General features: G+C 49.5%; 6 protein-coding genes across 6 annotated transcripts; 4 read left to right on the forward strand and 2 right to left on the reverse strand.

Annotated features, from left to right (window-relative positions):
* Positions 1-3,799: 3,799 nt before the first annotated feature.
* BDR25DRAFT_279838 (uncharacterized protein) lies at positions 3,800-7,763 on the reverse strand. Its single transcript, XM_033687779.1, has 2 exons — positions 7,575-7,763; positions 3,800-7,507 (listed from the first exon to the last, which is right to left on the reverse strand). Exons 1-2 carry the CDS (start codon positions 7,718-7,720, stop codon positions 4,057-4,059), a joined length of 3,597 nt encoding a protein of 1,198 aa, XP_033551362.1. The 5' UTR covers positions 7,721-7,763; the 3' UTR covers positions 3,800-4,056.
* Positions 7,764-8,233: 470 nt separating this feature from the next.
* Positions 8,234-8,615, forward strand: BDR25DRAFT_214849 (LSM-domain-containing protein; the record flags this gene model as incomplete). The annotated part of the gene is made up of 3 exons (XM_033684814.1): positions 8,234-8,297; positions 8,349-8,415; positions 8,465-8,615. 3 exons carry the CDS (start codon positions 8,234-8,236, stop codon positions 8,613-8,615), a joined length of 282 nt encoding a protein of 93 aa, XP_033551363.1.
* Positions 8,616-10,805: 2,190 nt separating this feature from the next.
* BDR25DRAFT_215413 (uncharacterized protein) lies at positions 10,806-12,585 on the forward strand (the record flags this gene model as incomplete). The annotated part of the gene is given in 6 exon segments (XM_033684840.1): positions 10,806-10,921; positions 10,972-11,005; positions 11,087-11,287; positions 11,370-11,424; positions 11,476-11,740; positions 11,754-12,585. The coding sequence occupies 6 exon segments, from the start codon at positions 10,806-10,808 to the stop codon at positions 12,583-12,585; spliced, it is 1,503 nt and encodes a 500-aa protein (XP_033551364.1).
* Positions 12,586-14,238: 1,653 nt separating this feature from the next.
* Positions 14,239-15,593, forward strand: BDR25DRAFT_340335 (uncharacterized protein). Its single transcript, XM_033693495.1, has 2 exons — positions 14,239-14,858; positions 14,941-15,593. The coding sequence occupies exons 1-2, from the start codon at positions 14,336-14,338 to the stop codon at positions 15,396-15,398; spliced, it is 981 nt and encodes a 326-aa protein (XP_033551365.1). The 5' UTR covers positions 14,239-14,335; the 3' UTR covers positions 15,399-15,593.
* A 254-nt stretch (positions 15,594-15,847) lies between these two features.
* Positions 15,848-21,331, forward strand: BDR25DRAFT_391659 (uncharacterized protein). The gene is made up of 3 exons (XM_033698164.1): positions 15,848-16,170; positions 16,226-16,476; positions 16,541-21,331. Exons 1-3 carry the CDS (start codon positions 16,071-16,073, stop codon positions 21,143-21,145), a joined length of 4,956 nt encoding a protein of 1,651 aa, XP_033551366.1. The 5' UTR covers positions 15,848-16,070; the 3' UTR covers positions 21,146-21,331.
* Positions 21,332-21,734: 403 nt separating this feature from the next.
* On the reverse strand, positions 21,735-23,517 carry BDR25DRAFT_214151 (histidine permease; the record flags this gene model as incomplete). The annotated part of the gene is made up of 2 exons (XM_033684782.1): positions 21,735-23,241; positions 23,348-23,517. 2 exons carry the CDS (start codon positions 23,515-23,517, stop codon positions 21,735-21,737), a joined length of 1,677 nt encoding a protein of 558 aa, XP_033551367.1.
* Positions 23,518-25,241: the final 1,724 nt, after the last annotated feature.

Below are 25,241 nucleotides of genomic sequence, written 5' to 3' on the forward strand. Positions count from 1 at the left end.
GGGAATGCATTAGTGTAGGAAGGGTAGTTTAGTAGGGTCTTAGCAAAAGTAAGCAACTCAGGTGTGTGAGCAACTCGCCTATGAAGTACGTTAATACTATTTATATATCTTATATTATATATACCTCTAATTCTGTCTAATAGGACTGTTTAACCTAGCCTTTATACTGCTGCATACAGGGCAAACTATAATCCAGTCGCTCTACCCTCCTTCCATCAGCCTATTAGCCCTTACGTAGGACTGTACACCCTACCGTCGGCCCCTTCAACCCGACCTGCCTCCCACCGCAGAAACCTCACCGACCCGCGTGCTTCACCAAAGCAAGGATTGTAACAGCCACGTGGTTAACTATGCCTACCTTGTTACATAATTTATTATAGATAACTTTTTATGCACTGCACACATCTCTTTAACTATTTACTATATAAGTTGCTTATAAATCTGTCTATCCTTTGTTTAGCTTTTATTTTACTTATACATTTACTTTATTTAAGCCAGGGGGGTATGTTTGCAGTTACAGAGCTCTCTATGCTCTAGCTCTCCATTGTTCTTGCTACCTACATGCTACCTACACTCCTTTGACCTACTGCTGCCTAGCCACGCCACCTGCTGCAGCCTAGAGCTATTGGTGGCCTTAAGTCACATGATGGTTTCATCTAGTACTATATAAACCTGTAGTTACCCTCCTTTAGCAATCAATCCAGTTCCTCATGCCTCTGGTGCTCCTTCTAGCTTCACATTTAGCCTCTAGGGATGGGAGTTACTCAGACCTGGAGGCTATAGTTGTCAACTTATACAGAGATAGAGATATTGACACATCCTGGGCATCTGAAACACGAAGGCATGCTGTTCTACCAATATATAGACTATGCTCAGGAATATGTCTTGGACATGAATCTCACCTCGTCGATCTTCCATGGTCACTATCTCAGCACAACTAGTAGACGAGCTTTCTACTTAAAGCTATCATCTAGGAATAAAAGGCTCCCCATAGAAATCGCGTTGTTTCGTTTGAGAGCTCTATTCTAGAGGCGACTCTGACGGGTTGGGGACGGCGAATCAACAACATCGCCTGCTCCCTTGGATATCCTCTAGACGACCGCAATAGGTGCTGCGGACGAAGATCAATGTTGCCGGCCGGAGGCTCACGAAACGCAAGTGCGCAACGCCAAGGTGGGCTTCGACATTGCTTTCACCCGAGATGATTTCGAATGCTCTACATGACAGCCCCGGAAATTAATCAGACTTAAACCACTAGTGCTGTCACAGTAGAAGAAGCATCAACACCCACCAATGCGAAGGAGCCATACAGGCAGAAGAATCAGAAGCCCCCCTCCCAAAAAAAAAAACCCCTACCGCCAATGCTGCATTAGGCTCTAGCCTTGGGAAGCCGAGTTTAAGGCCGAGCAGAAGAAGCATCGAGCCAAGCATCAGACCACGAGGAACTCTGCTGTAACCGCCTTCCAGAAAGGGTGTTCTTTATAACATATGGTGCGCGCTCCTCCTTGCTTAATGCCCCGCTGGTGTGGATGCCGAGGCAGAGAGGGCGGCGGTATTAGCATGCTTATAGCTATCACGCTCCTCCACGGCGCTAAGAACTTTCAAGAAGTTCCATCAAAAGAATTCCTCACCCAATCCGTACACCTGTGAAGAAGCATTCACCCCCTCTACCCTAGTCTTTATAGACCCCCAGTGCCATGGATGATGGCTTCCATTCTTCCCTTCATACACCATATAAACACCACAAAACAACAAAGAGAATCTGCGTAAAAAGTTGAAAGAGCTTGTATGCTTGCAATTCATCAAAGATTTGAACAAAGAGGTAAGAATATATGGCAAAGATATCTCTATGTTCTCGAACATGGGCTTATCATTCCAGTCTCGATGCTACCGCAGATAAAGTCGAAATTCTTAGGGGTGTATGGCATATAGTCACTGGGGCAGCAATGAGCTGCGATGTAAAGGATCTGAAAATTGGAGTATTGGAATTGGGGATTGGGAACTGGGAAGAAAAACAATATCTACGAACCAACCTAGCACCATCGTAATCCGTACAGCCCCAACACCAACAAGTTCCGGGCGTAATTACAAGATGTAGACATCTGCTAGCAACCTTGCGAGACATGCATAGAATTCTTAGCATTTCTGTAACATTTTACACATTGTCTTTTTAGAGGGGCTTCTCTTTCTAATATACAATATAAACGTTAATACCATAACGTACCTAACAGGTTGGCCGGCCACACAGGTTGGCCAGCCACTTTTGCCAAGCCCCTACTAAAACCACCCTATTCTCTCGCAAAACAGCCCACTTTAGCCCTGTATAAAGTAATACAACACAAGATATTATTTAAAGTCTACTTTTACTACTTACTTATATGTACATAAGTTATGCCTAGTTTAATTACACTACTTATATTACCTTTAACTTAGCTTACTTTTTTTAGTGTGCACCTGCGTCTTTAGCTTCTTCTTATTACTACACGCTCTAAACTTCTTTAAAGTAGTTAGACAAGCCTTATTTTTAACTATTAAAGTTTTTTCTACTTAAATCTACTTTTTTTTATATAATCTATGTTATATAGTAGCTTTATTTACTACTTAAAGCTTTATAATCTTATAGCCTACTTTATTATGTTAATGCCTTAAATAACTATTATCTACTTTTTATTACTTTACTATATTGCCTTTAGCTGTTTTTATCTCTCTAAAGCTATAATAACTACTTTAGTTAATATTTAGCTTATTATAAAGCTTAACTTATTAAAGTTATACCTGTTTTTATTTTAAATACTATACTTAGCTTTTATGTTAGCTACTAGGCAAAACTAGCTCTAGATAACCTTTAGATTCTTATAAAGTGCTCTTTTATAATTATACTTATAATTAAACTTTATTATAAACTTAAGGCAGTGCTTAACTTATATACTAGTTTAGTTTAAGCTAACCTAGCCTAGATTACGCTTTATAAGTAAGAAATTAGCTATATTAGCTATAGCTGTAAGCTTAAAAGGAAATCTGCGTGTAATAAGCTTAAGTATATACTTAATAACTACTTTTTTTTTAAGCTTAGTTAGATTCCTTAATTTAGGCTAGTATTCTGCTTATAAAGGCTGTCTAGCGCGTTAATTGCTTAGTGTTATGTAAAAGACATTATAGATAGCTGTAGCACGTTATAAGAAGAGTTTTAAGTTTTATTTAAAAGCTTAAAGAGCAAGCTATATCTAACATTCTTTAGAAGATTTAATCTAGTGTTGTTGTTAAGGCATTATGTAGATAAGTAGAGTTTAGTGGGGGCTTAGCAAAAGTGGCTGGCCAACCTGTGTGGCCGGCCAACCTGTTAGGTACGTTAGTTAAAAAAAAGAAATATCTATAGAGCCATCCGCATTTATTTTTTTTTTTAAAAAAAGAAATATGAATTTTGCGTTGCTAAGATATCAAAGAAAATGAGTTGGGGAAACCGGAGTCTTGCAAAGCGCTAAGTGTTCCGTCGATTTTTGCATATACTAAAATATGAGGGTTTCAGAGGTCCCGCGCTGGATACAAGCGGTCACGAAGCTACTACGACCGACATACCGAATTTCCTGCCTTTTTCGCTGCGCTTTCAATATTTACAAGGAGTTAATCCCTCCTCCAAGGCCTTCCTGCTGGTTCTCTGTCGACAACTATCTGAAAGGAGGGAGAAGCGTCCGCTGCTTCGGAGGGTAGTCAGGAATATTTCATTGCTAAGCACCTTTTTATTATTTGTTTTTGCTATTGATGAGATGGCAGCCACACTGCGAGAAGAGTGCTCTTTTATGTCTAGGTGTCGTGCATGCTACAATGCTTTTGCTGATTTAACAGTAATTCAATCTCTCGAACGCCTTTCAAATGCAGTGTATGTGTACTGTACAAGTGTATGCATATCCACCACTAGCCAAACAGCCACACCAATGCCTGTACAAGCAAACTAAATTATTCATAACATTCCAGCCCCAAAATTGTGACTCTCAGGAGTCGAAACAATTTCCGCCAACTCACCGAAGAATCTTACAGCACCACTGAATTCATCAATCTTTACTCATCAAAGCCACCCACCCTTTCAACAAGCCACCTAAACCTTCCCTTCCTCAAACAATCCGGCAGACCCCTCAATAATACCCTCAAATCCTCTGCTCTAGAATCCAGCCTCTCCAACGTTACCGCTTGTAAGATATAACTACTCACCGTCGACTGCGCGAGCGGCGGATCGCGAAGATGCTTCGCTATCTCAGATAGGGGCAAACGTTGATGGTGCCAGAGATGATATGCGCGGAGGTGCGGCACGGTGGCATGAATACGGGCCAGCGGGGATATAGACATGGACGAAGATGGGGAAGGAATGGTGGAAGAGACGTGTTCGGAGGCCCAAGTATCGGCGAGGGTGTATTCGAGGGATTTGGAGGCTGCGATGGGTTCGAGGGGTGTAAATGTTGGGAGGGATTCGGATGAGGGCTCTGGTGGGTTGTTGGCTGCGGAGTCCTGCGGTTGATGTGGTACTGCGGTGTCGGTAATGGGTTTAGTTTCCCTCTTCTTTTCGTCTTTGCCTGCGTTTGCGGTAATGCTATTTGTCCTTTCCCTGTTTTCGAATTGCTGAAATATGGGCCTGACACCTAGGTTTCGTGCACGAGATGTCGTCTTCCTAGGCGTTTTCTTTTCAGGTTTCTCAGTTGTATGATCCACTTCATGATGCGTGCTAACCTCCGTTCCTATATCCATAGATAGCGCTGCAGCGTCCGGACCGCCCGACGGTGGTCCTGGACCGATGTTTTGCGTAATGCGGCGACCAAGGCGTTTTGGAGGGGTTTCAAATACAGAAGACGAATCTGATTCGATTCCCTCTTCGGAAGAAGGTATCTCGGGGAGCATAGGGTATGCAGGATCCGGTCCCGCAAGCCCCGCTAGGCGAATACAGCCAACACGCCCGGTTAGGGGTACGTGACTATCAGCTGCGCCATTGGTGTGATCTGGGTTAATAAAAGGGCGTTCGATACCTCCCGTTAGTAGCGCGTAGTCGGCATCAGGGCCATCACTCTGTCCCGAGTACTCCGACGACGACTCGATCTCGGATGACACTTCCTCTTTAGCGAAATCCTCAGCAGCAGTTTCATATTCGTCGTCTTCCATTTCGTCTTCTTTAGGCACATCGATTGCTTTGGGAACGGCCTTGACTCGTTTGGCAACAAGTGGATCGTGCTCTACGCAAGATGGCCGAGGAGGTGTTGGTCGTAACAGCATTCGTTTCGCATCTAGAATATCATAGATGCGAAACCCCGCATAAGCATCCGTAGCAGCATACGTGATCTGCTCGCGGGTCAACCGCACGGGCTCACTCCAGTCGCTTTCCCGGACCTTACCCTTAAACAGAGGTAGCTGTAGGTGCTGCTCAACTTGTTTAGCAAGAGAAACCAGCTTGTTGTTAACTCGTGACGGTTCAGTTGTGTGGAATTCGACAAGGTTGTGAAGCCGGCTTAGCTCGAACTGACCACGTGCTTTGATACCAAGCCATGTTTCGAGTCTGTTGAAATCCCCCTTGACAGCGACACCGACCTTGCAGATGTTGGGGTCTTCGAGGATAGCCCTTAGAGTTGGAGGAACAAGTTCTGTGGGCGTTGTTCCTTTGTACATGGCCAGATGAAACAATGCAATTCGATCCTCGCAAGCAAGTTGAATCAAGGATACATTCTCCTTGATTCCTCCTTTCGCGGTCGCCCGAGGCTTCCACTCGATATCGAAGCCCACAACCTTTTCACCTACGAAGTACTTCGCAACTCGTTCAGCAACTTGAAAGCTCTGGCAATAGTGGGTGGAAACGTGCTGATCGTTTGGGCCGCGGTAGAAGTTGTAGCGGTAGTAGCCTCCATCACTGTTTGGGGAAGCCTGCATCGCAGCGCGTAGGACACCTGGAGGGATCTGGTATGTGAGGGGGACATGCTGCTCCTGGGTATCCTCGGTTTCGGACTCAGGCTCGGTGTCTCCTAGAAACTTACTGCCTTGTTCTCCGTCACTCGAATGTTCAGACTCAGATGCTTCATTCATATCAGAGATTGATGCTATTTGCGATCCTGCGCCAGTAGAGGTGTTGTCTTTGTGAGGTTCACCTTCGTTGTTAGAAGTGTTTCCCGATTTTGCAAGCACTTTCGTGTCACCACCGGAATATTCATTGACGTCTTCGTTTAGTAGATTTGTTGTCAAGGACAACGGCAACTCACATTCACCTCCAGGGCAAGTGGTCACTCCGTTACTTGCAATGGAATGTAACTGACCAAGCAACTCTGGCTCCTTGGGCTCTCCTTGTCCGGGATTATCTTCTAACTGATTGGGAATGTCGTGTTTATTGGACACTTCTTGCCCGTCAACTTCTTCTGAATCTACCAGTGATTTTGAATCCTTCAGCACAGGTGCTGAGTGAGGCGCGCTCAGTCGTGGTGATGGAGAAAGTCTAAGCCTTCCTTGGCTGGGAATCTCACCAAGTCTAGTAAAAATGCTACCAGTTCCACTACGTCTGATGGCATAGCGTACACCGCCATTGGCAAGTTGCTGTGCCGCGTTTTCATCTCTGGATCCCAGACAGAGTGGGGCAGGGGTAGCTGGCATCGAGTAAGGTGACGAAGATTTTCTCGTCTCATCTATTTTTGTCGTGCGCGTTGCCTTCGACGGCCGAGAAGATATCAATGAAGTCCTTTGGGTTTTAACGCCTTTTCTTGTGTTCGGAACCATCCTGATTTGATGATGTGAGTTATTCCACCGAGTTCGAATTTTATCTGGGAAATGAACGACTGCCTGCAACCGTGAGTTCCGAAGTAGCTGTCGTCTAGTTTTCCACAACTGCTCATATCTTAGCTGTTCATCAATAGCTTTGCCCAAGCGAGCTCGATCCAAGGGCGCCTTCTCTTTCATTATGGGATTATCTGGTCGCCTAGACCACTGTATCAGGATGCAGTCAACGTTAGAAGCGGAGACGCTGGTGGGGTTTAATGAAGCGGTGGCTTGCTTGAACCGAACAGTATAGGGAAGATGGCGTGAGTGAAGAAGTGCAACTTCATGAGTGATCCCCTCCACCATTATCTCCCCCTCCTCTTCGCTTATTCCCCATTCTTTCTTGGATCCAGGGCTTGGTGGTGTTGTCTCAAACTTGTGTAATGCTGCTTCCCTCTTGTGTTTTAGAGAAAGTGGCGATGCCATCCATGTGGGAGGGCAAGAAATGTGTAGAATGCTGTCGGACTTGTCGCTGCAGAAAGACCCCACTCTCCCAAATGTAAGAAAATTGTCTTGGTCTGCGGTGTTCAGAGTCATCTTTATGTTGGAAGCAAACTCGTTCAGACTAATTCTCTTTCGCTTGCGTAGGTGTTTCCCCTGAGCGCAAGAGGCTCGAGAGCTGTATCTGCATTTTGAAAACACTATGCCATTCTCCGGGTCCCAAGTGTAGTTGTGTGCGACGTGACGGCGAACTCGGGAAGAAGTGAGACAGGTAGAGGAAGGCGGAGGCCTAGCCGTCAAGAAAAATTAGCTTGGCAATTGAGTGATCCGGTATCTAATGTATACGGAAATATTACCTATCATGTCCCTGGCCAGCAATGGACTGCACTCTGGACGAAGCGGGTATTCCTGCGGAAGCCATTGACAGCCGCCTCAGGTTGTGAACATTGAAGAAGTTTGGATGTGGCGCGCCGACGGGGAGAGCGCATTTTCGGAGGAGCATTGGTCTCCATTGTCGTGCTCCAACCAGGCACCAGACCTTTAAGAGTAGAGTGAGGATTGGATTGGAGCACGTCTGCCTGGTGAAGGCCCGCTCTGTGTCCAGAAATTTCGCTGACTAATCGCCTGCATTGTTTCCATACAAGTGCCAAGCACTCACAACCTCTCTAACCTCGCCATCACCTGCCTCAAGCCAAAAACCAAGATACCTCCAACTTCCAAGCATGGCAACCGGGTCCCGCGACGAAGCCTGGCGATCTGCTCCAGACTGGGAGTCCGAAGAGGACGCTGAGAAGCCGCCTGCGTTGAAGCCGTCCAGCTCCACCTCATCCAAAGCGCCTATTTCCAGCACGGCTGTTACCGTTAAGGATGCACCCGTGACTGTACCAAAGGTCACCCCCAAATCTTTGTCTGTACCTTTGTCCGGGGCCCTGGAGGCAGAAGAGACCACACCAAAAGTCTATCCTCTCGGTATGTCTCTACTTTCGATCTTTGCTTTTGGCTCTCTACTTATAATATGGCAGAGTTGCTCGACAAATGCATAGGGTCGAAAGTCTGGCTTCTCATGAAGGACGACAAGGGTATGTTTTCTATGCGCGCGACAGGCTTCAGTGTTCTAATTCAGGCACTAGAGTACGTCGGTTCTCTGGTCGGCTTCGATGACTATGTCAACATGGTTCTCGAAAATGTCACCGAATAGTGAGTCATATCGAATGCCCGGAGAGATTCACAGCTGATGAATGTACAGTGACTACGCCCTTGGTAAGACTAAGATGAAGAAGCTGCTGCTCAATGGATCTGGCGTGGCGGTGATTGTACCCGGTGGAGACGGGCCAGACTACGCTACATTCGAGGTCGTCAACCGGCAGGAGCCTGTTGAGGATCATGAGTGGCGCTGAGTGATGCATACCACTAGACAATGTATTGGAATCAAGTAGGAGCAGTTGCTACAGTTCACTGGATACCAAAAATTCATCGCGATACCCTACCTCTTTGCTATATATTAAAACGTGATGTAAAGTTAGGGCGCGCCCAACTATCTCAAACACATTGAAACACTCTGCGGAATGTTCTCAAAATGCAGAACATTTGTTCAAACCGTGGCTAGAAGTACTGATGAAGTGAACAGGGTTCCAGCCTTCCTTCCCGAAATCAGGGAACTACTATTGTATACACCATTTACAGAATGGGAAATACATTTGTAAACTCTTAACAGATTTACCGAGAAAATCAACGTCTACCTGGCGATTCTAAAATCGAGTACTCTCACGTTACATCTGACTTACTCGACTGTGCGATTGGCTGATACCATTGCCACGGCGGACTATTTCTCAGCAATCCTCGCCGAGACCTCCACCCCGCTCCTGACCTCGGCGATCTGATCAGATCGATTCACCGGGTAAGTTTTCCACGAGGCGAATTGATTGCCTCCTTCCAGTGAGACAATTGTATGCCGATCCTCCAGGTATGACAGGCCCTCAGAACGCCCGCAAAATTCCGATCAACGCACAGGGTCCTAATCGAAGATCTCTATTGCTCTTCGCTTAAAGGTGCAGCCTCGAATCAGGAGTTGGCACAGGGACCTAAACTTGGCACGACAAGTTGGCAAGTGGCCGGAAAATGGGAACCAAATCGAAAAGAGTCGGACTGCGGCTAGTCAGCCTGAATTGTGTGCCGGCCACAACATACATTTCTCGTGAGAGCGACAATATCGAGATATCTATCAGGGTGAATTCGAATCTGGGGCTCTCATCTCGGAAAGCCTCCACGTCATTCTGCCAGCAGCCGGAGCGAGGCCTCCGCGAGAAAGCACCGCTTGGCGGTAAGTTAACTATTGGAACGGGCTCCGCAGCCGGGAAAGGGTGAAGGTCGCCATCTCGAAGCGGAACGGCGTCCCTGTTGGCCTATTCACCAGCAGGCCCTGCATGCTTGGTGCGCTCAGTGCCCCGATCCTGTCCTTCGTCTTCGATCCCAAGGACCATCTGCCTGCATGTTGCGCGGCCTGCTGCCCACTGAGCTGTCTCCGTTGTTTGAAGCTTTTCCGCCTCTGTCCTCACCCTGCCTGCTGTCGCTGTCGCTGCATGCTCACGGCTCCTGGGAGGTGCGCATTCCTTGGCTCTCCTAACTGACGCCTCGCCGATGTTCCCTGCTGCTGGCCTCCACCATCAAATCCCCGGCCGTCGCCTGCCGATCCGCCGCTCTGACCTCACCTGCCTACCGATTCTCAGCTGCCCCAGCTGCCAGTTTCTTTCCAATATTCTGTCCTCCGCGGCAACATGGCTCTCTCATCCCTCTAGGACGCCCACCAAATTGACGCAACCGCCACGCCGCCATGGTATCGCCACATCTTATTTCCTCGCTTCGCATATGGTAAATCTGATCGCACACGCCTGATCCTGGTCTTTTCTCCCTCTCTCTCGTACACCCTGCTCCCAACTGTTTGTTGCTGGACGAATGCTTCGCCATTCTCCTCTACATGCCCCGTTCCTGGATACATCCAATGCCCGGCGGCTTTCTTCTTCCCACCTGGCCAACCCACCGGTCGAGTCTTTCCTAGGATCTCGTACATCTCATGACCGCATCTTAGTGACACGCGCGCATCGTGCCACAGCATTATATATTCAGGTGAATCGGCCTAGTGCGCCGCTTCCCCAATTTAACGCCGCGTCTATACTCATACTGATGGAAGCCGAATAAGCGCATCTCTTCTGGACCCTTTTACCCTTCTTTGCGCCTTGCGCCCTGCAACACTTGAATCCACCCTGTTTTTCGTACGATCTGGACCTAGCCAGTGTTCACCTTCCTGCACAAAACTAAAAAGAAAATTTCTATACTTCTTCTTTCATTTTTGCTTGGAACACTTCGCTCTCACCGCGACTGCGAGTTCCCGAGCTCGTCGCATTGCCTTGAGCGTACCTAATTATACCAGACCCCCGCTTTTCTTAGTCCTTCACTCTCTGGCAGGCCCCGGAATCAGCGAAGAACAAAAGTTGCAAGCGTGCTACCTTGAAATCAATCCGCACACGCTACCTTACTTGACCCTTCACACTCGTAGTCCCGGTACACGCCCGGTAGGCCATCTTCCCTACATGAGCGACCTGGGGGAACGGCTGGAGCGATTGGGACTGTCCCAATACCTTGAAGTTTTCGTTGCGGAAGGCTTTGATACCTGGGAAACAGTACTAGACATTACGGAATCAGACTTGTGAGTGGGTTGTTCACTTTTACAGGAAATATCAAGCTGATTATCTGCAGAAACGCTCTCAACGTCAAACTAGGCCATCGAAGGGTACGTTGTGACCTACCCTTTTAGGTTACATTTCAGCTATAGTATTCTATGAATCCTCCAACTAACTTAGACATCTATTAGAAGCTTCAAAGGGCAATTGCCGAAACGCGGGGCCAGGCTCATGACCGCCCGCTTCCCATTGCACTTGGAAAATCCACGAGTGTTGACGGATCGTATCGAAGCGATGATTCTGCCCCAGAGAGCAAAAGTAGGCAACAAGACGTTCTCGCACCTGGGAATACCGGCACAAGTACGAAGCGAAAATACAGGCGACACCCCAAAGTTAGTTCTTCCAAGCACCGGAAAGTTGATGTTCCGTCAACCGTGGTTCCTACTGTCCAAAAGCGGCACTGACAGCACTCAGCCGGACGAGCATGCACCAGAGCGCCCTCCGTCGGCTTATGTAATCTTCTCTAACCGTAAGGCTCATTCCAAAGGCTTGCAGAAGTTCCATAGCTAATATCACACAGAGGTGAGGGAAACACTTAAAGGCCAAGAGTATTCCTTTACCGAGATTGCAAAAGTCGTCGGTGAGCGGTGGCAGATCTTACCGGTCGTTGCTCGAGAAGCCTGTGAGCGCCAAGCCAACGCAGCCAAAGAGAAGTATTACGCAGAGCTGGCCGAGTACAAGAAAACCCCCCAGTACGATGCCTACCAGAAGTATCTCGAAGATTTTAAGGCGAAGCACGCTGCCCCGCAGAAAGGTATGTTATCCAATACCCATCTATCAATTTTGTGTAACGTGAAGAATAGGCGCGGAAGGGAAGCGCTCCAAGATAGAGACCGGAACTAGCTCCTCAACCCTGAGCAGTGGCCTCGATCAGGCAGAACGCAGCAGAAGGGTTGGTTCCGCTCAGCCAGATCACTTCTCAATGGGCCACCATAGGTCGGAGTCCTCGCCCCCTATACGGCTAGCCAGGCTTCCCGATGGCCACTCCTATGGGTCAAAATCAACATCTCCAGCGACACACTCCCTGTCAGGTATGAACTCCCCTCGGGTGGGTGACCTTTACTCTCCTCTATCTGCGTCGCCACGATCTGCATCACTCCACAAGGAAAATTCATTTGATCTCCACGCCAGCGCTTTGGCGCGAGACTCGCGCGAGCGGCATTCTGATCCCACGGTTCCTACGGTTTCTACGATATCTTTCCCCTCATCCTCTTACAGCCAACCGCAGCCAATATCATCAACGACACCTCCTTCAGCCACTTATGGATCTCATTCTCATGGTCCCGTCGATCTTCCCTCAAGAAGGCCGTACTGGGAGCCGACACGACTTCCACCGCTTACACATGAAGACACAACATTATCCTCCGAAAGCGGTGGTGGCTATAGCAGCACCGCAACTTATCCGCCACCACCTCCTCCAACTGTCGATGGATCGAAATCCATGCGCATGCTCCCACAACCAGTGCCAAGCATTGGAGCTACCCCCTCACCTCTTAACCGGCCACCTCCTGTCTCGTCTGCACAACAGCCTCAAGATTTCCGAACATCCTCCCTCGCGGCTCTGCTTAGAGCGAGTGAATTAGCCAGAGTGGCGGATGATGAAGCAGTGGACAAAGAAAGCTCCCCATGAGTTAGTTCCTTATGATTCTCTGGCCGAGGTGTTAAGCGAAGGGTGGGTGAGTATCTAATACTTCCGGAAGTCTCCCCATCCTTCCGGACTTTTAAGTACGCTGCAATTATCAAACCGTATGGCAGAATCAACTAGGTATTCATCTTGCAGCAACGTTTACCGCTAACGAAGCCATAAGATCAGATGTCATGTCTATGGCTAAGCTTTAATCTTCTCTGCAAGTTCAGGCTTTTAGCCTATGCTTTCCCCTTCATCTCTCTTCTCTGGCGCGGGATTGTCCCTGCGACCGTATTCGCGATTCGCATCTCAGGGCAATCTTACAATTGCCGGATCTGATTGCCACGATATGCGTATACTTCGTTTCTCAAACGTACACCTCCGGGAATTCATCATATGATGCCACAAGCCGTTCAAAACAAACGGCGGGTGGAGAGAGGGAGTTGCGACGGGCTTACCCTTTTAGAAAGGCGTTCATTGACGACGCTATTCTAGGAGAGGCGATCTCATTCTACCTTCTCCAGCCATGGCGCAAGACGCACAAGCCATACCTATTTCTTACTAGCTAGGCTCCAGCTCTGAAATAGCAAAATTTATTCTCCTGGTTTTTAGTTTTCTCAACAGAGTCCACAGATCTTAACCTGCATGGTAATATACAGGATCATTGTGGTGAGCACGCAGGTGCTGAGAGATCTAGAGCGGTCTGGCCATGCAGCCGCACTCTTGACTCAACCAAGCACAGTTGGATTTCGAGTTTGTTGGTCTCGCATTGGGATGGCAAAGTTTTCCTCAGACTTCACCGGTTTTGTGGCAAAGGCGGTGCGAAGCTCGAGCAACACGCAAAATAAATGTCAGGTCATGATCAGCTTATCATTGAGAAGACTTTGTTTATGCTTGCATCTGCATCGATATACTGGTACGTGTGCAGTGCACAATTATCTTGGGAGAAAATTTTCCCGTTTTCACCATCGAAATCTGCATCGAGTGAGGTCCGTCTAAGCTTTCCACACCTGGGCTGCAGGTGTCAGGCCAGTTGCCAACCAGGGATGCTCATCTGTGGACAGGGCTTGGCGAGGGGGTGTGGAAGGTAAGGGTGAATTGTGTGTGGTTCGGGGTTCGGTGCCGAGCGAGAAAAGGGATTGGCTAGATGCTGAGTTCGGCAGTGAGCAAACCCCATGTAGGAACATGGCATTTTAGAATTGAGGATTGGTGTTTTTTGGGCCCTAAGGTAATCAAGATTCGTTTTCAGATCAGAGGCTGGTTCTGCGGAGTGGGAAGCAAGGAGCCGAACATGCACTCCTGTTTGTTTAGAGAGATATCGCAAGAAGGGGCTACTGGGGATTCCTTTTTTGATCTGGATTCGAGGTCATGCCTGCTAGCAGTATGCTCTTGTCTCTCGCCAGTTTGATCTAGACGTCGGTCTTGGCGTGTCGTCTGGACAGTTGCAAAGAACAAGCAAGAGCGAGCAGTAGTTCAATATTCATCCACCTACCCTCTAATATTATCTTCCGGTCTCTCCTGAACCGGGTTCTGATTTTGCGCAGATCCAATGTTGATAGGACACTTGCTATTAGACCTCTTTTGCTCTCAAGACTTGGCGCACCGCTAGATCCACTTGCATCGGCGACGATCTAGACCGACGCACGCACAGATTCCAAGCTTCAGAGACCCACCGAACGAGGACATCTGCCCCGCTGCTCGGAACGAACTACCTCGCATCTGCACAGGTTTGCAGATACACAGACCGCTAGCTATGGAAGGAGACGACAGGGGCGGAGCGGATCGCGTGGCTGGGGATTTGGGTGCGTCCAAGCGATCCGCCACTGCCACATCTGCGCCCAGAAAACTCAGACTGTCATATCTGGAGCCAAGGCCACTTGGCTTCAATGAGCTTCCGTATCATGTTGATTTTGGCGACGGGCTTGGCGGAGAGCTAGATGTTGTGGACTTTGTCCAAGCTGTGTTGGATGAGGCTAAGAGTTGGGATATAGAGCAATGGCGACACACGGGGTCTAAGAGCTTGGACAAGCAGAGGAAGTATGCGCCGGTGACGCAGTTTGCGAAGGATATTGGAAAAAACACCTGGTTTGGGAGAGTATCGAGGCATGAAGAGAAGGCGCCGCTTCGGTATGCAGAGTTCGATTATGTGTTAAGGAGGAATCATTCGTGGCATGAGGGGCAGTATACGCCAGAGGTGGTAGAGGTGAACAGCATTTTGAAGTGGGATTTGGAGGGTGGTGGGAAGGTAGAAGGCTGGAAGGATATTTCTATGGAACGTAAGTCAGATGTCATTCTTCAACGATTCCTTCCTCAACCCATCCTCTCAAACTGCGATTCCAACTGACTGATATCTCATAGTCGTCGAAATGTTCCACAGACTTCCCATGCCGCTCAACAAGCGCGTTTTCACAACTCTTGTCCTATCCGGTACCCGGACCGATCTCCAATCCTCAGAAACTTCCAACACTCTTGAGGAATTCATCGTTGTTCAACTCCCTGTCTCGCTCACTAAATTTCCGCCTGCCGTCAAGCAGCACTCACACGTTAAACCTAGCAAATACGTTCAAGGGGTGTATGTAAGTATTGAGCGGGTCGCGCAGATTCAAGGACCACTCAGCAATAGCAATGGCGACCAATCTGTTAAAAATCGATGGACCATGGCAACGGCGAGTGATGCGAAGGGTGTCCTACCGTTGTGGGTGCAGAAGAAGGCTGTGCCGGATGCTATTGCGAAGGATGTTAAGTTTGTGACGGATTATGTTCAAAAGAATTATGGCGGTGAAGGTTGGCCTGAAGGTTCTACGAAGGATAGGTAGCGAAGAGGGGAAAGTGGTGGGATTGTTTTATTATGCGTATGCGCTGGTTCGCTACTTGTATTGTGGGTTGTAGTTTACTAATGCCGGATATCTTTTGGGACATGAACAGGATGGAGCTTGCCTAGCGCGTGGAGCAACTTGAACACCTAAGTAAGCTTCTAAGTTAGATTAAAAAAATGAAATAATAGTATGGAGTTCGGTTTCTTAAGCTGCTTATTTGTATCATAGAGGCAGCGCAGAAGAGTATCTTCCTGCATTGATACATATGCTGTCGGAACCTCTCCTCGAACAAGCCTCGAATAGGAATCCGCGCTTGGGAGAAAGCGGATAAAAGAAGCGTCGACTGACGCGTGGCTGCGACGCCTTTCCGCTTCAAGACACGAGTTGATAGCTTGGCTGTCTTTTCAGCCCTCAGCCTCACCATCTCGCGAGAGCGCTTCGTTGTCGTCTCCTGGTTGTGCTGTCTGCCATCTGCCTGTTGTACTTCCTCCCTTCTTTGCTACTCCTCCATCGGCTTTTTCAAACTTGGGGTCTAGCCGAGTCTTATTTGTCCCCTATTCTATAAATACCTTTGCTGTCACGATCTATCGTCAGTCCCCTAGGCGTACCCCTGCACAACCGACCCCAAAGCTTCGTGCAGCTTGCGGAACGGGGCGATAGACTTAATTCATCATGCAGAACTACAACCAAGCACCTCAAGGATATCAGCGGCCGGGAAGTACAGCTAGTTTTGCGGGGCAGCAAGGCCCGGCTCCCCCCCCGCCATATGGAGGTACGCACCCCAGTACCCAATCATCCTCTCGAGGCCTGAATTGATGAATGTATAGCTCCTCAAGGCTTCCAAGCGACGTCTCCTCCTGCGCAGAGTCAATGGGCACCGCCTGCCCAGAACCAACAGCCCGTACAACAGCAATGGAATCAGTCCCCGCAGCAGCAGCAGCAGCAGCAGCAGCAACAGGGAAACTGGGTACAGCCACCGCAACAGCAGGCAGCGCAACAGGGAGGGAGTGGGTATAACCCGGGGCTGTATGGTGCAATGCCAGGAGCGTATAATCAAGGACAAGGAGCTACTGTAGCGGTACGTTGTCGGGAGAGGCGCTTTGAATAGTGTGGAGAGGAATGAATGCTAACAGGAGCTTCAGTCACAATATCCCCCGCAACAACAACAACAGCAACAGGATCTACCTCCTCCTCCCCCTCCGAAACCTCAAGGATTTGCAGCTGCAGTTCAACAGCAGGCACCACAGCAGCAGAATCAGCAGACTTGGCCCCAACAACCTGCATACAGCGCGCAGCAACAACAGCAAAGCTTCCAGTCTTCACAACAGAATACTGGGTTCACTCCCCAGGGACAGCAGGGAGACTTCAGTCAGCAAGGACAACAGGGAGGATATCCACAGCAGCAGGGCGGATTCCAGAATCAAGGCGCACCGCAACAGCCATACAACAGTGCTGCTCCCCCACCGCCTTCACAGACTCCTGGCGGTTCCTACTTCCCTCCAAGCCAGGGGAGACCGACCTCGATATACGGCGCCGATCAAGCCGGGGCATACTCGAACCCCTCGTCGGCCGTGACACAACAGCCCCCAAACTCAGTGCTAAGCCCCAACGAACAGCACCCCGCGTATATACCGCCCTCGCTCACAGGCCAGGGTGTGCAATCGTACATGCCATCGAACACGAACCCAATGCCTGGTGTCTATGTTCCTCCTCCACCTGATATTCCAGCCTGGCAGCAGGCTCAGCATGCACCTTTGCAGGGAGGGAAGAAGTTCAAGTACACTAAGCCGAATATCCAACCTGCCTTTCAACCCCAAGGATATCAGGGGCAGATAGGAATGCAACCACAACCGCAAATGCAACAAGGCCAATTTGGACAGCAGCCTGGGCAACCCCTACAACAGCAACAGCCATTTAATCAGCCAGTGCAGAACCAATTCCAGCCCCAACCTCAGCCTCTGATGCCGCAACCAGGGCAATTTGGGCAATCTACGCAACCTCAGCAACAACAGCAATTTGGACAGCCAATGCAACCACAGGGCCAATTCCAACAAGCACAACAGCCTCAACAACTCACTCAGTCGCCGCAAGGCCCTCAGTTGCAGCAAACTATTCAGCAATTTCCACAACAAGGACAACAGTGGCCAACGCCACCGGCAGATCAAGCATATGCTCAGCCAAGCATCCCGCCTTCCTATGGCGTACAACAACCGGTTCAACAACAGGGGTGGCAGCAAGGTCATCAAGCTCAAGGATCAGTTGCCGGACAGCAATATCCTCATGGACCGGATCAAGGTATCCAAGCCCCAAAGCCTATCAACGGCCACACTGGAAATACTCCTCCGAACTTTGTCACTGACCCAAGCCCCCAAAGCCAACCGGTATCTCCAGTACAGAACCGACATAGCATGAGCTTCAGCTCTGCACATGCCCAATCGAGTCTAGGGCGAACCGGCTCCGTCAGCTCGATCGCTTTGGGTGCATTGCGGAACCAGAACAGGATTGGGACATCGTCGGTGCCACCAGCAGCACCTACGCCTCCTCCACCGCAGAAGCCAAGTCAACCATCTGCTCTCGCTGCCAGTGCTCTGGGCAGCGGTGGCCCTTCAGACTGGGAGCATTTTGGGCATGTCGAGGATGAGATTGATGACGAGGATATATTTGGAGCAAAGAAAGATGAGAAGAAAAATGAGCCTGCACAGTTGGATAGTGTTGAGCTGCCGGTCCATCCTTCTCCCCCATCAACAGTGCACGAGTGGCCCACTCCACCCCCTCAGTCTGCGCAGCCTGCGCCGCTGAATGTGGGTATTCAGAGGAGAGATACATATCAGCCTACGCCTCCTCCTAAGCCTGATAGCACCCCGACTCAAGCGCCTTCTGAGCCGCCTTCACAAGGTTTTGTTATGGATGAAGGGATCGTGGTTGCAAATACGACAGCATCACCCCCGCCCGCGCAGGTTTCACACCCTACACCTGCTCAGCAGAATTTTGTCATGGATGATGGATGGGCTCCGCCGAAACAAAGCACGCCTCAACAACAACAACAGCCACATCCTCCACCTCCTACAGGCACTACATTTACGATGGACGATGGTGGATGGGCAGCGCAGTCAACATCACCACCAGCTAGACAACAAACTCCAGCCCAACAGCAACCACCACGGCAGCTGCCCGCTGACAATGCATTTGTTATGGACGATGGAGGCTGGAGTGCAGCGCAACAGACTCCAACACAAGCGTCTACAGGTTGGGGTGCGCAACCTAAACTTCAGAAACAAAACTTCGCTACGGAATTAAAGGACAACGGTGAGGATTATGAACGGCTGAAATTGGACATGCAGAACGAGCTTGCAGCTCTTCAAACCCAAATTGATGTCTTGAAAGCGGAAGCCGAATCCTCGAAAAGCCAGGCTGAGGCCGAGAAAAGTGTGCTGAGCATGCAGATCGAGAGCATGAAAGCTGACGCCGAACAAGCCAGAAGTAATTCTGAAGCCGCGAACAAGGAGAAAGATATTACGATCGAACGGCTAAAGGAAGAAATCGAAGGCAAACATGAGACTATCCTTGAGAGAGATGCTACCATTGCAGATCTGAAGCGACAACTCGAATCTGAGAAGCAGAAGGAAGTGCCGAAGCCAGCACCTGCTGACCTAGTTCCAGATATTAATCCTTGGTATGCGGGGTCTTTGGAAAGATACATTGCCATGTTGAGGAGCGAGGCTGGTGAACCGCAGGTCGAGGAGAAGATTAAGGTGTTTACGGGCTTTCTGGCCGCAGAGTCGAGAGCTAGAGGGCTGGATTATTATTCCACACTCCCAGCACCGGTGCCGGTACAAGAACCTGTAAACTCGCACCCTATCGTAGAGCCAGAGCCGACCGGAATATCGAGGGGTGCGTCAAATGCTTCAGCCAAGAAGCCGGCCATGCATATCCAGATGCCACAGCAAACTCCTGTCGAGGACATTGAGGAGCCTCGGTTCAGTCCTGGAGGAAGACCCATAGTACCGCAAAGACAGCCGACTCTCAAGTCCAACGACAGTGTGCCAACCGAGCAGTCGTTTATCATGGCTAGTGGACCTGAGCCACATCCTCAGATGACAACGCCCGCGGATAGTTTTCAACGCTCAGGGAACAGTCAGCCTTTACATCGGTCCAGTACTGTTGGCCTTCCAAGCGAGCCCTCCTCTCAGGCAAGCACCATCCTCACCCCGACCAGTTCAGCCGATGATGATTTCAACAAGACGCCGATACAGTCGCCACCCGAGGAACAGCCACAACCGCAGTATGTTGCATTCAAACCGAGTGCCGCTAGAGAAGATTCATCAACAAGTCATCGACAGTCTGTGTCCTTTGGTACTCCCTCCTTCCAGACACCAAGCTCGGGTCATAACAATGACGAGATATTCTTCGGTCAACCACAACCGAGCTCGAAACCCACGAGTAGGCCAACGACGAGTGCAAGCAAACTATCTGATGTGCCGGTCCCTGCGCCTCTAAGCGTCACGCCTACCGCTTCAGTCACAAAGAAGAACGCCGTCGACATTCTTGCCGATCTCCTGCCCAAGCAAACAAATTCTTCCACCCCATGCCCTGGCCTTGAAGAAATACGCAAATCCGTTATCGCTCTCCCATCTGAATTCACCTATATCACTGAATTAACAGCCTCGTGGGAGAAATCCGCCGCTCAAGTCCGCTCCAAGAACGACGCCGCTCGTCGCGCCCGCCAAGAAAAATCTGAAGCTCGCACCGACGAGCTATTCAACGACAACGAAATCAGCTATGCAGACATCGGCGCCATTGAAGACGAATTCAAGGAGAAAGAACGCGAACTCAAAGCGCAAGAAGATCGGGACGAATACAAAGAATACGTCAAGAATGTCTTTGATAAAGTGTATGATGGATTGCAAGATCAGATTAAACACCTCATGGAAGCTCATGTCAGCGTGGAAGCGCTGTTGCTGAATTCTGTCGCTGTCGCTATCGCTCCGCCCGCTGACTTGGGCGAGGGAAGTGATGTCCCAAGCACGAAAGACTGCCTAGAGCTCCTTCAAGAAATTCACATGCTAATCGAAGTCCGACATGAGAAAGTCGTGGCCGCGGTCGCAGACCGCGATAAGCGGTACAAGAAAACGGAAATTCAACCCCTGTATGCGGCAGGCAATATTGGCAAGATGAAACAAGTCGAGCGCCATTTTGAGAACGCCGAACGCCAGGCGGTGCTAAGGGCTAAGGGGGAGAAGGCAGAGAGAGTGGGCGAGTTGGTCCGTGTGTGTGAGGATTGCGTTGTTAGAGCTGTTGGGGGGTTGCAGGGTCATGGAGATCGGATTTTGAATGCGGTAAGGGGTTTGGATAAGACTGAGGTGGAAGGGAGGGGGGAGGAGGTGTTGGAACGAGCGAGTCAGGCGTTGGGCGACGTTAAACAGACTTCTAAAGATCTACTGTCCCTATTTAACGCCCTGGAAATTGAGCTAAACTCCGCAGTCCTGGAGGCGGAAATTGCGCAAGCGCGAGTGGAGAACTCGGATGGTGTGAGAGCCAAGGAATTAGAGATCGAGATGGTGGAGGGAGAGAAGAAATTGAAAGAAGAGTTTCAGCGCAGGGTTGGGGTACTAGATCAGGATAAGGAGGCAGTGGAGAGGTTGTTCGAGGAGAAAGGTTTGAAGGTAGTGCTAAGTGAGGAGCAAGAGAAGCAGTTGAGGTTGAAGATGGCGTTGGAAGAGGCGAAGAAGAGGAATGGGGCTAATTAAGTCCAGGATGAGGGGGTTTGGGTTAGGTTAGCTTGCTCTGGGCTGCATATATACCATTGAGGGCGTTTATGCGGGCTTGACACTGGTTTGAGAATATCCATTTAGCATTGGAGTTTGGAATTTGGGGTTTTCATTTCTGGTGTCCCAGTAAAGCCATCATATTGCCTATTGAATTGGATATGTTTGGACAATTTTAATGACTTGTTCTTAAATGCTCCAATTGTGTCTTTCAGCCTCCACTACACTTGCCGCCGTTGATTCTTTCTTGTTAACTTTTCTTCCTTTGGTATCAATCGATCGCTCTGCATTGAATTTAACAGTTCTAGACATCATAATTGTAGCGTCAATGAGCCACTTGCAACGTCTCTCCCTGTATTAAATGGTTTACAATCACAGCATCATTAACTTACACACCTTTCCCGTGCCAGAGTCAAATCTCTCGGAGATTGGCTTAAAATTCTTGTAATGTCATCACATCATACTTAGTAGCATACCAATCTAACTTATAGAGTCATTCATTGCATCAGAACTGATCAAGATCGGCATTACAGAACTATCGTGGTCCTCTGTTCTTAGAAACCGCCTATATCTACTGCCAAATCAAAGAAATCTTCTTCCACCACGGTCCATCTATCTTCCTCTGTGGCCTCTCTTCAGCCAGCACCTCCTCCATGCCCGTATGCATATCCACATCTTCAGGTCTATATGCCCACGGGTCACTCCACGCCCAGATACGATGTCCGAAGTAAATCCCTAGAAAGATAGGAATCCCGATGTATGCCGTGAGGAAGGAACTCGCGTTCCAATTCTGGGGCCAGAAGACGTTGAATCCGTTGATAAGCACGAGGAACGTAAATCCAACGATCGCACACCAGGCACCCACAGGCTGTAGCTTGGACCGATATGGCAAGTCCATAATGCTTTGCACGCGACATGCTTTGCGGAAACGCAGGTAAATGATGCCACAACAGATCCAGGAGATGAAGCCAGAGGTGTTGGTCAGGTTCACGAACCAATTGAAAACGACTGAGGAGCTGGACCCTACGTTTAGGTAGGCGAGGCCGCAAAATAGTGAGGAGGCTGTTACGGCCCAATAAGGGACGCCGGATTTAGTGCAGGCCTTGAAGATGGAGGGGGCGTTGCCGGAGAGGGCGAGCGCGTAGAGAGAGCGTGAGGAGAGGTAGAGGAAGGAGTTTCCGGATGACCAGGCGGAGATAATGATGCCGGCGTTGATAATAGAGTCGAGAACGGGGATGCCGGCGTTTTTGATCCCGATGACGAAGGCTGAAGATCCTGCGCCGGCACCGCCGTTGGTGATTTTGGGGTCGTCGGAGGGACAGATCACGGAGATAGCGAGGACACAGCCAATGTAGAAGAACACTAGACGGTAGATGTAGCGGCGGGCAGCAATGGGCAGATTCCGCCTCGGCGACTTCATCTCTCCTCCTGTCGCAATGAGCAGTTCAGGGGCAAAGGTGAAGGGGAATGCCGATAAAACGAGAGTAGAAAGTAGCGCAAGGAAGCGCCCGGTGTCTCCTCCAGCTAGGTAGGTATTCGCAGCTCCAGGATGCTTCCAATAACGGAATCCCAAACGATCGTGATCGGGCCCTCCGCCCCAGAAGAGAATGAAAGATACCATCAGCAGTCCAACCATCATTATAACCTTAGTGCCCGCAAACCAGAACTCTGTTTCGCCGTAGAACTTGACTGGCAGAGCATTCAGGCCCACAATAACGACGATCATGATAGAAATCCATACTGCAATATTGACAGGCGCATTCCAGTAATCGATAACGAGACCAGCGGCCGTAATTTCGTAGGGGACGAGAATGCCGAGGGAGTAGAAGTAGAGCCAGCCAAGTGCGAACCCTAACGAACGGGAGACATAACGGAATCCGAAGAGGTTCATAGAAGAGCCCGGAGTGGGGAGATAAGCTGCGACTTCGATAATGGCGGAGACAACGCAGAAGATTAGGAAAGACATCAGACAATAGGAGCCGAGGATGAAAGCCGGGCCACCGCGAGCGAGGGTTTGACCGGAGCCGACAAAGAGACCTGTCCCTATGGTGCCGCCGAGGGCGATCATCTGTGCGTGCCTGTGGTATTTTGCGTATTAGCTTAACTCCCATGATTTCCGTTCGCTCGGGTGTGGCAGTAGTTTGGGTGAAACGCAAATTCTTGGAGATATGGCTGGTGGCTTACCTCGACTTCAATCCCCGCTGAGTTCGCTCATAACGCTCATCGAAGAGCTCCCCGGCAAGGACCTCTGGGTTCACAACTGAACTCCTCCTTCGCGATGCCGAATTGCGGTTTTCTCCATATTGCCGTACCTTCTCTCCGTCAAGGCCTATTTCGACTTTTTTCTCGGCCATGGTGAGGAAAGGGAAGATTAGAGGTTTGGTAAAGACCAGGCGGAATAAAAAGCGTACGAAAGTACAGAGAGCACTTTCAAGGGACAGTCTTCCCAAGAGCTTGGGGACTTTGCTCGAGAAAGCTAAGCTTGGTAGCAACCCACCAGCTTTTGTACGTTGACCCTGCACGGCAGGACTCTAGCAACCAAGCTTACCCTGCCATGCCATGCGTGTAACCAAAGCAATGCTTGCCTGCCTGCATGCTTCCCCACGAACGGGGCCAGCCTCCGCTCTAAGCATCCAGGATCCCAAGCCGGCATCTATACAGATCCGTCCTTGTCGGCCATCAGGTTCGCTCAGAGGTCAAATCCGCATCTCAAGATAAGAAGTAAACCCTGGGTTTTCTTGGTTATAGCTTGGTGGGAGATAAGCCCTGGATCTTCATACCCAGTTACGTTAACCACTTTTCGCTCAGCACCATGAAAATCTGGTGATACGGGCTCCGTCCTTCAGGCCTGGAACTACCCTGGGAAAGGTTACACCAAGCTCTCTTGTGGTCGTGTGTGCATCCTCAGAGCGGTAAGCCCCGCCGCCGAAAGTACTCCACCTTCTTCCAATGGCTGCACGCTCCAGCACATCGAGAATCGCCTGAACAGGCAGCCTTCCAGAAATCGAGATAAGGTTTACATAAAGCAGTGAATGTCCAGTGAGACGGCGTGTGGTTATCGGGCCTGTAAATCTCCGTCTCTCGAAAGTAAGATGACGTTCCTAGCTTAGGTATAGCGGAGAACAGGGATGAGATGGTTGGCTGGCGTCACCGGTGTCGACCGCTTACCTGGCATTGACGCTGGGAATTTGGGTGAACTGTGGGCCGAGCCTATTTTGGGCCATCCATTTCGGAAATTGTGTTTCTGAAAGTCGACATTGGCAGCTAGGCTGGGATTCTCTGGAAAAGGTTCTTCTCTGGCACTAGAACGTAGCAATGTCTAAACTCCTTGGATAGGACAGAAATTTGCATCCATTTCCTTGATCCTCTAACTGATTCGAGCGACAGATTTCCCAGGTCATATCCTTCTCGTACTAAGCTCCGCGAGTAGAGGAAGTAGATACTAAGACGGAATACGCCGTATGTATTTGCCGAAAGTCTGTCGACGCAGAAGCCCTTGGCGTCCAACGTCCGTCCATGTCGTATGACTCTCATTCACGAAGCACGAACAAGAACACACGGGCCAAGGCGTCATCAGGGAATATCGCGCATGTTGTGTTACGCGTGGTAATCCAGTATTCAGATGTCCGGTCAGATGGATGTCAGATGAGAATCTGCCTTGTGAGGCGTCTGATGAAGGGAGGTGGAAGAGATGGAAGAGTGGGGCTGAAGAGCTTTCCTGATAATCAAAAGTGGAAAGTATTATATATCGTATGCAAGCGTCTGCTCGTTTGCCTCTCTCGTGCGTGGGCGCACTGTGTGGTTCGGTTTTCCAACCGAAGAGCCTCATCGGGTAGCGTGGTGCGGCCGAAGATACACGGAAGTATTAGAAGATGCACTGACTGCGCTAGGAAAAAGCTACCCTTTAAAGATGAAGCCCCACAAACGTATGTCAATTCTACTGAACGAGTCTAACTACGACAGTCTTTTTTTACTTAGTACTTCCGAAGCTACTCTTCTCTTTCCCCTCGTACATTATCTTTGGTATACCTTTTCTTCACTCTAATACCCGTCCCAACGAGATATTTATCTTGTATTG

The sequence above is a fragment of the Lindgomyces ingoldianus genome (genome assembly GCF_010093535.1).
Source record: "Lindgomyces ingoldianus strain ATCC 200398 unplaced genomic scaffold BDR25scaffold_6, whole genome shotgun sequence".
NCBI lineage: Eukaryota > Fungi > Ascomycota > Dothideomycetes > Pleosporales > Lindgomycetaceae > Lindgomyces > Lindgomyces ingoldianus.

Coding starts and splice junctions, on each gene's coding strand:
- BDR25DRAFT_391659 (XM_033698164.1), top strand. CDS start 16,071: ATGCAGAACTACAACCAAGCACCTCAAGGATATCAGCGGCCGGGAAGT. Junction 16,171..16,225: donor TCCCCCCCCGCCATATGGAG/GTACGCACCCCA, acceptor ATGAATGTATAG/CTCCTCAAGGCTTCCAAGCG. Junction 16,477..16,540: donor GACAAGGAGCTACTGTAGCG/GTACGTTGTCGG, acceptor CAGGAGCTTCAG/TCACAATATCCCCCGCAACA.
- BDR25DRAFT_340335 (XM_033693495.1), top strand. CDS start 14,336: ATGGAAGGAGACGACAGGGGCGGAGCGGATCGCGTGGCTGGGGATTTG. Junction 14,859..14,940: donor GAAGGATATTTCTATGGAAC/GTAAGTCAGATG, acceptor GATATCTCATAG/TCGTCGAAATGTTCCACAGA.
- BDR25DRAFT_279838 (XM_033687779.1), bottom strand. CDS start 7,720: ATGCTCCTCCGAAAATGCGCTCTCCCCGTCGGCGCGCCACATCCAAAC. Junction 7,508..7,574: donor GCTGGCCAGGGACATGATAG/GTAATATTTCCG, acceptor CTTGACGGCTAG/GCCTCCGCCTTCCTCTACCT.